Below are 13,890 nucleotides of genomic sequence, written 5' to 3'. Positions count from 1 at the left end.
CATCATCACACTGCACCAGGGAGGGGTGACCTTCCAGAGCACAGGTGATGGTCTCACAGGGCCCAGGCCCACACTCCATTATTGCTGTGACGGCTTGTTTTCTAGTGAATCCTGAACAAACCTCGGAGAACACGGATTAGACCCCTTGCAATTAAATAACTAAAAGCAGAGCATCTCGGTTTTTAGCAAAGGTGTGCTCTTAAAACTTCTTTCTACTGTGCTCTCTCCACATTTTCTTTTTTTCTCTTCCACTCACCCGGTATCACCCTCCAACCATCTTCCCTATCCTGTTTCTAGCTCTATTATGACCCTATTCACACTCTATTATTGTGTAAATTCTGTCTCTCCTCTGTGCACCCTGAGAGCAAGAAGCACGTCATTCTTTTCAGTTAAATCCCCAACAGAGCACCTAGCAGAAAACCTAACAGGTGGTCCTGGAAGATGTTTTGAAGTAAATGAATAAAATATATTATTTAGGGCTTCCCTGGTGGCACAGTGGTTGGGACTCCGCCTGCCAATGCAGGGGACACGGGCTCATGCCCAGTCCGGGGGGATCCCGCGTGCCGCGGAGCAGCTGGGCCCGTGAGCCATGGCCGCTGGGCCTGTGCATCCGGAGCCTGTGCTCCGTGACGGGAGAGGCCACGGCAGTGAGAGGCCCGCGTACCGCAAAAAAAAAAAAAAAAAAAAAAAAAAAAAATTATATATATATATATATATATATATACACACACACTGCAACTTACTGCCAAGAGCCCTGGATCAGCAGTCAGGAAACTCTGACTCTAGTGGCAGCAGTAATGCTGTGTCTGCAGGTTCTGCAGCTTCAGAGTTAGCATTTTAGTATCAGTTTCCTCTTCTAGAAAATGGGACTTTTACTTGCTCTGTTACTGCGTATGGTTCCACAAAACGAGATGACGAAAGTAAAAAGCGCTTACTGTTATGGTACCTTAAAGCACCATGGTCACTTCTGTTGAAATAACATTATTTGTATATCAAACTTCCTAAATTTAAGTAGGGACTCTATTAGGAGAGGCAGACTTAATTAATATGTTTATTCAATTTTTCTTAAAATCGAAGATTTTAAGAAATCTGATTTACGTGATGTCATCACAAGTATGCTGCTGTTTTCAAACAGAAATGGCCCACGTTAACTGCACCGTGTCTTCCAATCTTAATTGTAAGTTACACATAAAGAGTCTGGCTATTTCCTTACCAGGTTCTGGAAGGTCTAACTTTGCCCGCTTTAGTTCTACCATAGAAATCTGGAGCTGCTCTATTACAAAGTCGTCTTCGAAGAAAAAATCCTTTGCCAAGGTCTCCTGAAGAAATTCCACAAGTTCTTCCATAGACAATTTCATAAGATGTTCTGAGAAAGGAGGAAAAGGTAAACAACAGCTACTTTAGGTTGAGAATATAATGTATTCTATTGTGATGTATGTTTTTAAAAGGGCACAGCATACAATTTATACATGGCCTTGTGAATTTCACCGAAACTGAGTAAGACGAACATCTTTTCTGATATTAAAGCAGTCACAGAGAAAAGCAGGTACCCCTGGGGGCTTGGGGAGAGGCGAATGCTGCTAAATACATTCTCGTTGGTGTAAGAATAACTGGACCTGGGTATTAATATTCCCCCAGAGCCACCCAGGATGACATGTGCGCTTTCTGTTTCACTGATACGGAGCTCCAACTGTTATAGGCACATCCACTTCTAGGTCTGTATTTTAACTGTCTCAGAATTTCTCAAAAATCTGGATTATTAATTTTATTTGTATTTCTACTTATGAAAAAATTCAAATTACAGATACAAAGCAGAAAGTAAAAATCAGCTAAGATCCACTAGCCAATGACCTACAAGCAGATGTATGTACATGTGTATCAATTTACAAAAATAAATGATACTCTCCATGTTATTCACCTCCTTGTTTTTCCCCCACTCGATGGCGTACATCACTGATACCTCTTACTTCAACAAACATTTTATACCACCATCATTAACTATATAAGAGTCCATTGTATTGTACGCTCTATACTTTACTTAATTGGTCTTCTAATATTGGGCATTTAGGTTGCTTCTAATTTTTTTTTACTGTTTAAAATCACTGTGTGATTTTATTTTATTTTTTTAGTAACAATGTCTCTAAATATTGGTAAGGCCATCAGGGAAAAAAACAAGAAAAAAATCTTACGAGCTTCAGCTAACTATTGGTCCAGTTTTTGAAGGTTTATATGGTGAAGGAACTTCATGTAAGTCCTTGAGCTGTGTCTTCCTAACAAGAAAAAATACACAGCAGCAGACAAAGGTTTTCCACAGCTTATTTAATCTAATGACATGGTAGGATATAAACTAACTGTTATGCTTAAAGTTTATTTACAAAAGGTACAGAAACTTTTTACTTGTCAAAGTTAAGTAAGAGTCTGAAGTAAAACATAATTTAAGAGGAGGAAGAGAGCTACAGGGAAATATAACATCATGTTTTTACTTTCTCACTGCTTAGGGAACATTAAACTAATAATGTTTAAACTAACTAATGTAAACTAATGATGTTTAGTATACTAAGAGTATACTTTTGCTCTACATTTTTGTCAGTTCATAATCCAGAAAGAGAGAAAAGAAGTAAAGGGGGTGAGAGGAGAGAATTGATTGATTTCCTGTGGTTATGATAGACCCCGAGTCTTGGGAGATAATTCATTGCCAAATTGTTTCATCTTGGTGTTGTGGTTTGCGTGTTGCGGGAGGGAGGGAAATGGACCACAACACTTCTGAATCCTCTTCTTTCAGAGTAAACTATACAGTCGTGATTTCAAAGTTTCATTCCAACCTAGAATTTGGATAATCTGGTGCTCCTGAAGGCCACGCTTTTCAAGTAAGCAATCTCTTATCAAAGTACCTAACACATTCTTAGAACAAAGCCAAGCACAGCAGGGAGAAAAACTATAAAACATGACCCCAAGCCCTCAATTAGCTTATAAGTTATGGGGGCAACTGAAGAGATGATCATTCAAGAACAAGATAGGATGCAGAGTATACAATGAACGTGAACCTAGGCTGTGCCCTAGGCTGGAAGTGTTGTGTGAGGTTCCAAAGCTTCCAGTGACTCTCTTCTCTGCATTGTTACAAGATGAGTCACCAAAGTTTTAAGGTTGGGTTGAGACTTTAAGACGAAAAACGTTCTTCATATTCATAAAGAGAAACTCTCATTCCTTGACTTAAGGAATTCCTTGACTTTAAGGCACAGCATATCAAATATACAGAGCCCTTGAAATATTGCAGCTGAAGGCTTTTAAAAGCCTTGCGTTACATTTGGGCAACTGTGGACATGGACTGTGCTTGCTTCAGAGGCCGCAAAGCAGCCAAACAGGGAGATGAGCTGGAGGTTCCCCAACTCTGGTCTACGGCGTGGGGCTGGATGCTTTTTTCCTGGGTGAAGGACACAGTAAAGGCAAACGTCCTCACTAGCCCTTTTAGCTAAGGGGCCTGGCTTCTTTAGTCTCTCCCTTTTCCTACTACAAACCTGAGATTCAGACCAATGAAAAGAAATAAGGGATCCCCCCTGGAAACAAATAACTAACAGGAATATTATTATTAGTGAAACATATACACTGCATTCTACTGAAGTGTGAAGATGAAAATGACATAGAGAAAAAAATCAAAGACGTTTTCCAATGTAGTAAGCTTCTGGTCATGAGGAAGAACCAATGAAAGTAAAGTGCCAACTGAAGATAATTTCACTGATTCCCAAGAATTTTTTAAACTCGTTACTGAAAGAAAATGAATTTGAATTTGGGTGGGTAATGAGAAATCAAAGTTAAAACAAGGCTAGGTTTTTGTGAAATCTTTATAATTAAAACATTTTCTTACTTCTGTGTAATTTTAAGATTGTGTAAGACATAGCAGTAAGAATTCGTTCTCCTTCAAAGATATAGATGTCCCATATTCTGAGGTTTAGTGTAAAGGGAGTCTACAATTAAAACAAAACAGAAATAAGATTAACAGTTTGCCCTTGGCTGGAATTTGTAATTTTATGATTTGGCTTTGTAAATAAATACTCACCCGATCAAGGAAACATTGAAAAAACCATTTCATTGTGTAAAAACTTGTGTAGATTTCTTGAGAATCCTGGAAAAAACAAAGACTTCACAACTTCTGGATTGCAGCACACAAAATATGACAATATAATACTAAAAGTTAGGCAGGTTTTTGGAGGTAGCTGTCACAGCTGAACAAAACCATTCATTACAAATCTCTTTCGTGCTGGAGTAGTTCCACTTATTCTCTCCTGACTCCCTCTTCTCCCTCAATTTTACTTTTGAAAATCACCCTGAAAATAAACCCTTCATAAGATAGGACTGTAATACAACACTTTGCTTCTCTTTAATATATTCTAAAGGGATGTATCCTTGCTTTACTAAATTACTGTGTTTTACAGGACAGCATGTATATGGTTCACTGAGGATGAGTTTGTATGACTCTTAAAATACTTTAGTGTGATTAAAAAACCTCCCAAATCACTGAGAAATCACACATCCTTAAAAACTATATTGTTCGTATATATCAGCTTCAAAGTTTGATTCTATGAGTTAGGGCTGTGATAGTTCATCCATACTAAATTTCACAAATCTAACGTCCTTTGAACAACTGGGAATTACAACTGCTCAGTAAATGACATGGACAAGACTATAAATCAATAGGGTAATTGGGACCAATGGCTGCACTCAAGTCCTCTAGCTTTATTCTTGGTGTAGGTGGGTGTAAGTCAATGTCACATCTACCTACCAAGTGCTGCTTAAGCTTGGACAAAAATTTATTCAGTATTTTTTCATGATGTTCTTGAAACCTCAAGAGTTTGGGAAAACCATGGACAAAAAATCCTAGAATATAAACATAAAAACAATACTTCATAAACAATACCAACAGAAATCTCTAGTTTAAAGTGCAACATACTTCTTTCATCTTTTAACTGTCAACAACAACAAGAACAACGAATCCAGTAATCACCCAAATATTTTTCCTCCCCTCCAAGGAAACAACTGTGTATAAGAATTGGTTAATGAAACTTACAGTCTAGTATGTGTTTGCTAAGGATCTTCTATATCCTTGTAAAAGTATAAAAGAGGACAGAATATTTCTGAATTAAAAGGGAAACTAAGAAAAAATGGAAACTGAGGCCATTTATCAAAATTATCTGTTCTCTTGAAGTATTATCTGTTCTCTTGGGTCATGTCTTATATGTACACATTTTTATAAGTTATTCTAATCTTGATTACTTATTTTGTTTTACCATTAATACATTACATAACAAACATTTTATTACCCTTTTCAGGCTTACTCCAATACCATGCCAAGGTTATTAACACTTTTTAATCCTTTCTATAAGTGACACTTAACATCAGCTAAAACATACAGGCACTATATGATCGATGTTAATATATTCTATCCCAACTGATTATACAATATAATCTATAAGATTTCTAGGAAGTAACTGTAAATGGGAAGTTAGTATTCATTTTGTGTATTTAAGTCATGGAACTTTACATCTATTTTCATTAAAAAATTTCCTTTCAGATATTCTATATAATCTGTTAAGAAGGATGCACACACAATGAATTTATCATTTATCCACATTAGTGTTTTCCAACCTGGGTTCTACTTAACTTCGAAAGATGTTACTAAATGTTCTGTTTTTGAAAGAATCCAGGACAAATACTGTGTGTTATATGTACCCTTCTTGCCTATGTTCATGAGGCATATGAACTTCTGAATGTTTCTAAGTTGCTTTATGGACTAAAGAAACCTGGTTTTCTTCGTTTAGCTCATCTCCCAGCCTTACTGGCTCTTGGAGTCCATTTTTCCGCACAGCACACCTGTTTCCAAAAAGTGAAACTACGTCCCTCCAAGAACCCAAAGAACACACTGCTGGGAAACACAGCTTTATAATCTTCAGGGAAGGGCTACTTCTTAGCTAATTCTCCGCTTTCTAAGGCGCGTGTAGAACTTCCCAGACAGCAACTTCCTCCCTTCGTAACACTGTCCAGTGAAGTGAGTCCATAAAAAATCCATGTCTCTCTTTCTGTGCCACTTTCATGGTCAATTTGATAGGAATGGGAGTTGGAAGAATTTCAATAAAAAGTCTGATTTTGAAAAAGGCAATCCCTTCAGTAATACACAAGTGCCCAAGGGTGCTAAGATACCCAACTCTGCTTCACTTTTCAGTGGTGTCCCAGACTTGATATTTTAAATCTCATTTTCTTCAGCCCTCACTTTATTCTACACATTTGTAAGTGATACCACTTTCATACAGGAAATGCAAAGAACTGAGGTAACCTTCAGTTATATAATTTCACAGGCAGACCTTGAAACAAATATCTCTAAGTACAAACTTACCCATAATAATGACCTAAACTGCTTTGGTAATGAAAATGTTAGGACAGTAAAATTAATACTGCTTTATAGATTAGACTGGTGACAATAATTACTGAAAGCAAGCTATCAGGTTTGTTTAAAAGAATGAATTTTCTAAAATTGGGCGGTATTCCACATAATTACATACTACTTAAACCGTAACATTCCACTGTACTTCAAGATATATCAGCAACACCATCTCAGGGTAAAGCAAAATGAAGACTGATAAAGAAGAGTTATTCTTCTTCAAGATGTCTTTTGAAATGATACTGTCTATTGGATGGCAGCTCAATATAATGTGTCTTACTACTGGAGTCTCTTTATGGGATGCAAAGTGACCAGAAACAGTTATCATGCAGACAGTATTTATTTTTTAAAAGATTCACAGGGAACACTGAGGGAGAAACAGACAGACAGACAGACAGACACACACACACACACACACACACACACACAATGCCCCCACAATAACCACATGGTAAGAATGTGAGATTTAATAAACTATGGTCTATGGAAGGTCATACTTTTGAAAATTTAAAATATTACTTTAATATGTGGCAGGTTCCCTACCACATAAAGCTTTAACATTCAAAAACAGAACTAAGATGGTCCATTCTCAGAGTGATTAGTGTTAAAATTGTTTTTAATTTGGTATTATCACACGCAGTGGCACTGGGAAAATAATTTTGCATTATACGGACAAATGCCACTTTTATTTCCAAGAGAAGCTGCAATCCAAACTCTCGCAAGTAAAGTTTACTGCATATGCTTGGCAAATATAACGAAAACGTTATTAAAAACCTCCTTCTAACTTGAAAACCAAAAAATTATGCAAGTTTTGAAATATTAAAGTGGCCAGAATATGTTATCAGCCTTTTTACTGTAAAATGGAGTCAATTTTACGGCTGAAACAACTGAAACACACACATGAAATACAAAACTACTTAATTATGGTGTACCTTTCCTTTAAACACCTAAGTGTCATTTCTCAATTAATACTCTTTGACAAAGAAGCAGACATCACAACATCCAGTCAATAGGAGACATCTCACTGAATGCACGACTGTCCAAAAGTTCTGAACAAAAGCTCTCAATAATTCAGTTTTTCCTAAATTCTTCTAAACCTAAATTAGTTTCTCCTGACTGGGCCAAGTAAGGAAAGAGTTTTAAAATGTCAACAGTATACTTTGTAGTAAACACGAAGGAATATAAACGTGAACAGAAAAGTTTAGAAATAGAGAAGAATTAAATGAGAAACTAGTAAGAAACACTAATGAATTAAAGAAGCCCCTAAACATTTTTTTGTACTTAACCCCACCGATCATCTTCCAAAGTCTGACTTTGTTTGAATTTGCCTTTTTCTCCCTCCCGTGTTTGTTGCTGATCATCAACTATGGGGTTTTCTTACCATGCATAGCATGTTTGGGGCCCGAGAACAGTTTGACCAGGGCCCAGAAGGCGTCTTCTTCATTCATATACATGAGGAGTAAGGCTGTGATCTGGCTCATCCCCTGACAGTATCCAACTTCCTAAAGAGAAACGAGAACAGAGAAACTGGGGGTTTTCAGATCGAATTACATGTACATGCACATATAAAAAACTGATGTAGAAAATAATCAGAAAATGCCTAAACACATTATTTAATGGCAACTCTATAGAGAAATATTACAATCTCAACAGCACTGAGCCACATACTATCAGAGAATGCACCTGGTATTGGAGAATAAACGAAGAAGTACAGGCAAGTCTAACCTACGTGGATTTTACTGAGCCCTGTTCAGTAAGTACCATTACACCTTCTGTAAAGGCTGTTTATTTTTCTGTTTTGTGTGTGATTCTCAGCTCAATAGTCCTCTTCTTTGCTCCCAAATTTAGTTCCCAAATTTGCTGTCTTTTCTCCTCTACACTTCCGGACCCTTATACGGACACATTGCGGGGTACTATCCAGCCTATGCTCCTTCCCTGAGAACTGCCCACTCTCCCCATAATCCCTGCTTATAACATGGCCTTAGAGATTCATGTCTGTGCCATGCGAACCAAAGCTGATGGAGCAGAGGACACCTGGCCCCAGGGAACCACTAACTGGCTGCAAGACTAATTTCCTAATTTCTCTAAGAAAACTGAATAAAGGCCACAGAGACTGCAATCCGATGGTGGTATGTACTTGAACAGAATGGTCATGGTGAGTCCATGGGTGCAATACTGGCCTTGGAAAAACAGATAAGCAGACAAAGAAAGCAATCTGGAGAGAGAACCAGTGGAACGAACAGTTCCCAGAGACAATCAGAGTTACCACATGGCCACAGAGTGGAAGAGAGAGAAAGGGAAGCTCTTCTCACTGGAGGCTTCTCACTCTCCAGCTCCAACCCCCTGAGCTTCATTTCTGTGAGAAGTCCCTTTAATCAATCCTTTTTAACTTGCCCTTGTTTGAGTGAATTTCTGTCCCTTGTAACTTAAAGGTTTTGACTATAACAGAAATGATATACCCCAAGGTTCAAGGTGTCCTTCCTGGAATCTAGTCGACAAGCATTTATTTGGCATCTACACTGGTTTCGACACTAGTTGATCTTTCCCCCCAAATCTTTCTCCCCCCAGAGTAATCAATGCCTTAAGAATAACATGTTCTAATACCTAAAAGCTTCGTTTTGGCCCACTCCAGGAGACAGCAAGTAGGTACATATGGTCTCCCACCTGGACCTCACTGAATAAACGAAATGTGATCCTGAAAGGCAACCTCCCAGGGCAACGAGGAGTCACCAAGAGTCAGGCGGAAATTAACCTAGCTACCACTTCCTGTCCTCCTAGCCTGCTCATTCCAGTCCTACCTGCTTAAAATAAAAACAAGACAAACAACAACACAAAACGTAACAAAACAGTCTGGAGAAAGAGGGGGAAAGTGAGCTTCGCTGTCATACTGTGGTTTTTCCACTTCCCAACCAGCTCTGCTCTAAGACGCCAGGGGGGCCACGGGAGCCTCAGGAAGATCCACAGAGACCTGGAGACCATCCAGTCCTGAGATGAAGCAATGCAGGCCAAAAGGGCCTTGTCAGGAGGGAGGCCCAAAGATCTCCTCCAGGTGCTCAGAGCACGACTCAAAAAGCTGTAGGCAGGCGTGCTCCAACTTACTGTATTGTAGATAGAATATGCAGCAAGAACGTGGAACAGGGATTGCTGCCTAGAAAAAGAAATTTACATTGAACACAATTTAGTTTTTTTCACATATTTTTAAAATTATAAACTTAAAAAAATAAACAACAGTTTGAAGATAAACAGATAATGCAGATAAAACTACTACTGTAATAAGGAAATGATCCCCGAGCTCAAATTTAAACAATACAGTCTAAACTTGAGGCTAAATTTGACAGAAAGGATTTACAGCAAAAAGCACGAAGGGCTTCACAGTTTCTTCAATTTGTTCCCCTCTTTCACTGAACTACTCTCACTATAGAATCATCCCCATAGAAGGAGCCGGCTGGACGGAGCTGCAGACCGGCCTTCTGAAGACTCACTCACACTGCCAGCTCCGAGAAGTACCTTGCGGGGGGCGGGGGGCATGTCCCCCAGGAGGCGGTATACACCCGAAATCAGCCTCCAGCACCAGCGCTGCCTCTCCCAGGATCCAGGGGTGGGAACGGGAGTGGCTCCACACACCGTTACCTCTCGGGTCCACTAACAACATGCTTGGCTCTGCTGCTCTAGAGGTCCTGGCTCCAAAGAGAGGAATGTCCCCACCAGGAGACACAATGATTCCACTGAACTGGAAGCCGAGATGGCCACCCGGCCACTCTGGGCTCCTCATGCCCCCAAATCAACAGGCAAAGAAGGAGGTGACTGTACCGGCTGGAGAGACTGCTCCCGACCACTAGGGGAAGGGGGTGCTAGGACACAGTGGACGTAAGCAGGAGCATGTCTAGCACACAGGAGACACTTAAGGTGCCTCTGAGTATAACCAAACCCTGTGATTAAAGTCAACAGAAAACCTCCACAAGCAAATTCACGCAGGACTGCTGATGGTCCAGACTCTTCAGGAATAAAGGTTTAGGTCCCCCCACCAGGCAAAGAACCACAGCCAGCCGAGGCACTTGCTGAGGGCAAAGGGAATATGGGGTGGGTGGTGGGAAGGTAAGTAACCAACCAGCAGTGACCACATGCCCAGTCGCAGAACTGCTGATTATATCTGTTTTGAGCATTTCCTTATTTTGATATCAATATGTTTGTGTATATATTTTAATGTGTCTTCTTCCTTCTCTTTTCCTTATCATCTAACATAAGATGTTTAATAATAGTTGACTTTATATCACAGAATTTAGGTTACACATATCAACGCAAAAAGAGTAAACACTGTCCAAGGGCGCTGCATCTTTTCGTGCGGAGGGGGTTAGCATATTTTCAGTCGTAAGTAGAATAGCTGTACCATGTCAGGCAGAGCATGCCTTTATCGTCTTTATGCGGAAATTAAGTTGACGAGGGTGGACTGTGATGGTTAGCTTTACGTGTCCACTTGGCCGGGCTACAACCCCCAGTTATTCAAACCCTAATGTAGGTGCTTTGTAAATGTCATTAAAGTACACAGTCAATTGACTTGAAGTAGGGGAGAGTACCCTAGATAATCTGGGAAGCCCTGGGTCAAGTAGTCAAAAGGCTGGAAGAGCAGATCCGAGGGTTCCCTGAAGGAGGGACTCCTCCTGTGGACCGCGGCTTCACTCGCGCCCACCCGAGAGCTCCAGCTGCCCTTCCTGACGGCCCGCCCTACAGATCTTGAACTTGCCTAGTCAGTCCCTGCAACTGTGTAAGCCAATTCCCCACGATAAATCCCTTAGTTTACATCTCTTACTGGTTTCTTTTTCCCTGGTTGAACCTTAACTGATAGGAGGTCAGCAAAACTGTACCTTTCATTCCTAAACTGTCACAGTCATTTCATTTGCGTATTTCCCATTTTTTTAGTTTCACCTTTGCATGGAGTCAAGGGTCTAAGAATATATTTATTGATGACACAGCTCTCAAAAAGTAACACAATCTCTCATTTCTTTGATAACACTTTTAATAAAAGTATCTACCATATATTTAAGAATTCCCAGATCATAAAATGATTTATAGCAATTTTATAGCACCTACTATGTCAAAGGTTAAAAATTTAAGTTAAATTAGCTCCTGAATTGTACACAATATGGAACAAATGATCCAGCAAAACTTAAACCCTTAGAATTGGAATCAAAATTATCGTCTATACAAGACATTCCAAACATTGACATTTCAAATTGATAAAGACTATTTGTACATGCTATTCATAGTTCATAATACTAAACTTTACTTACTTCACACCATATCTGTCTCTAAACATGATATGGTCCCTAAAGGTGCGGTTGACATCAAGGTCTATTTGTCTGATATCAGGTGAACAACCCCGTGCTCTGTGTTTTAATTTCTGAAGAGGAAAAAGAGGGGAAGAAAGCACATTTTTATGGAAATCGGTTGTCAAAAAGCCTACGACAAATGGTAAAATAATTCTCTTTAAAAAACTTTTGACTTAGGAAAGCCATTTCCATGGTTCAAAAATGAAAACAATATGAAAAGGTGCGCAATGAAAGGTTTCTCTCCATCCACACCCCCTCCTCTCCCTCCTCCCATCCCCTCCTCTCCCTCCCATCCTGCCAGTACAGTTAGACTTTCATTTTGGATGGAGAGCGTTTTGGAGTTTGTGTTCCTAAGACTCTTCACAGCTGAGCCATGCAGTTCACTATGCTCCCTTTCTTCTTTCTAGCACAATGTTCTTGTTTTCCTTGGGGCTTATCATTGCCTTGTTTCTTGATTTGCTTCATTTTCTACATATGTGTCACTAATTCAATCCAAACTCACTTTAAGTTGCATCAACCTCTCCTGGTGCTATTCTAACAGAACCGGCACCCTCCCTGCAGACCTGGCTTCCAGAGCTTTTGGACCCACTACTCAGCAGCGGTCTCGGGGGTCTCCCTTCACCATCGGCTAGGCCTTCCTTTGCTTGGGTCCCCTCTCTCCTGCATCTCACATCTTTCTTGGCTTATTCCCTTGTTCTGGAGGAGCTTGTCCTCCAGTAGCTCCTGTGAAAGGGCATGTGGGAGATAAATTTTGTGACACTTTGAATGTCTGATAAATCTATCTTCTTTCTTAGCTATTTGGCTATTTTAGAATTCTAAGTCAGAAAATATTTTTGCTCAAAAGGCACCGCCTTCACTGTATTCTAGCTTCCAGTGTTGCCATTCTAATTCTTTCTTCTTTATATGAAATCTATTTTTTCCTCTCTAGAAGCTTATAGGAGCTTCTATCTTCAAGTTTTGAAACTCGCAATTTCTGTGCTTGGCTTGGATCTATTTTTAGCCACAGGTTTGGGCACTTGATGGATATTTTCAATCGTAAAAACTCATTGATTTGAGTTCTGACTTCACAATCTATTTTCTGGGAAATTTCTTCACTTGTTATTTTCAAACCCTCCTCTAGTATTTTTCATTTCTATTATCATTTTTTATATTCATAAGCTCTATTGTTCTCTAATGTTCCTTTTATAGCATCCTATACTTGTTCTATGGACACAATATCTCTTTTTATCCCTCTGAAGACACCAGCAATAGCTCTTCCATTTTCTTCTTGCTGTATAGTCTTGTTTCTCACAAATTGCTTTCTCTACTTGTTCTTATTTTCCATGTTATCTCCTAGCTCCTCTCCTCACTCATATTTGAAAGAAGACATGAGAAAGCTGATGGAAAGTGCTATGTGCAGACGTGGGGCTTCAAGCTCTGTCTTCACTGTAGAGTGATCTGGCTGGTTTCACTGGGCTTCCCTTGAAGTCAGGAGTTTGGGGGTATTTTCTTGGGCTGGTCAGATTCCTAGAGAAGACTCTTCTGAGCTCCTGTCAGGAGGACAAGCATCTGGATGCCGGTGTTTTGTTCTGGGAGCCGAGCGGAGGAAAAGGCGGGGCTGCCCCAAATTCAGGACATTCACTCCCCCTGTGCTTTCCTCCGCAGGTCTGTGTCCACTCCAGCCCACCGGCCTTCTGTTTCATCCTCTCCAAACAGTAACCCACACCCTGCCCCCGTCTCGTGCAGGGGTGGGGAGCAGGTGGGGGAACTCAGGGACTCTAACTACTTCTGCAACAGACTTTCAAGCACTTCTACTGTTTTTAGTTTCACTTCCACTTCCAGAGGTACCTGGAGCTGGCAATTATGAAGCCTGCTGGGGATTCTGAGACATAAATCAGGTCCTCCTCCGGTTTTCTCAGGGTTGCTAAAATTACTAAATGTTTGTCTGAATTCTGGTCTCCAAACATTGGCAAGGGTTACCTCTTCTCCCATTTTCTTATTCCTTGCAGTTTTTGTCTTTTTAAAAAACCCTCTCTGCTGTCAATTAAGCAGCATTTCAGGGGGAAAAGAACAAAATGAGTATGTTTAACCAGGTGGGAGATTAAAATTTATATTAATTTATACTTAACCAGATTTAATTGTAATTAAACATCT

The 13,890-nt window shown here is 39.9% G+C and overlaps 1 protein-coding gene across 16 annotated transcripts in view; it reads right to left on the bottom strand.

Annotated features, from left to right (window-relative positions):
- Positions 1–13,890, bottom strand: part of USP6NL (USP6 N-terminal like) — a 193,265-nt gene that overhangs the window by 17,957 nt on the left and 161,418 nt on the right. For 15 of the 16 annotated variants that reach the window (XM_033439201.2, XM_033439206.2, XM_049706144.1 and 12 more), the window contains 7 exons: positions 11,719–11,828; positions 9,530–9,578; positions 7,812–7,932; positions 4,778–4,872; positions 4,055–4,120; positions 3,863–3,962; positions 1,214–1,366 (listed from right to left, as the gene is read on the bottom strand). In XM_033439201.2, coding sequence (XP_033295092.1) covers positions 1,214–1,366; positions 3,863–3,962; positions 4,055–4,120; positions 4,778–4,872; positions 7,812–7,932; positions 9,530–9,578; positions 11,719–11,828 — 694 coding nt within the window. The remainder of the gene's footprint in view (positions 1–1,213; positions 1,367–3,862; positions 3,963–4,054; positions 4,121–4,777; positions 4,873–7,811; positions 7,933–9,529; positions 9,579–11,718; positions 11,829–13,890) is intronic. The other variant, XM_049706150.1, reaches the window with a different exon arrangement.

Source organism: Orcinus orca, chromosome 2 (genome assembly GCF_937001465.1).
Source record: "Orcinus orca chromosome 2, mOrcOrc1.1, whole genome shotgun sequence".
Taxonomy (NCBI): Eukaryota; Metazoa; Chordata; class Mammalia; order Artiodactyla; family Delphinidae; genus Orcinus; species Orcinus orca.
Note: the sequence above shows the minus strand (reverse complement) of the source record. Positions and strands in the feature narration are given on the sequence as shown.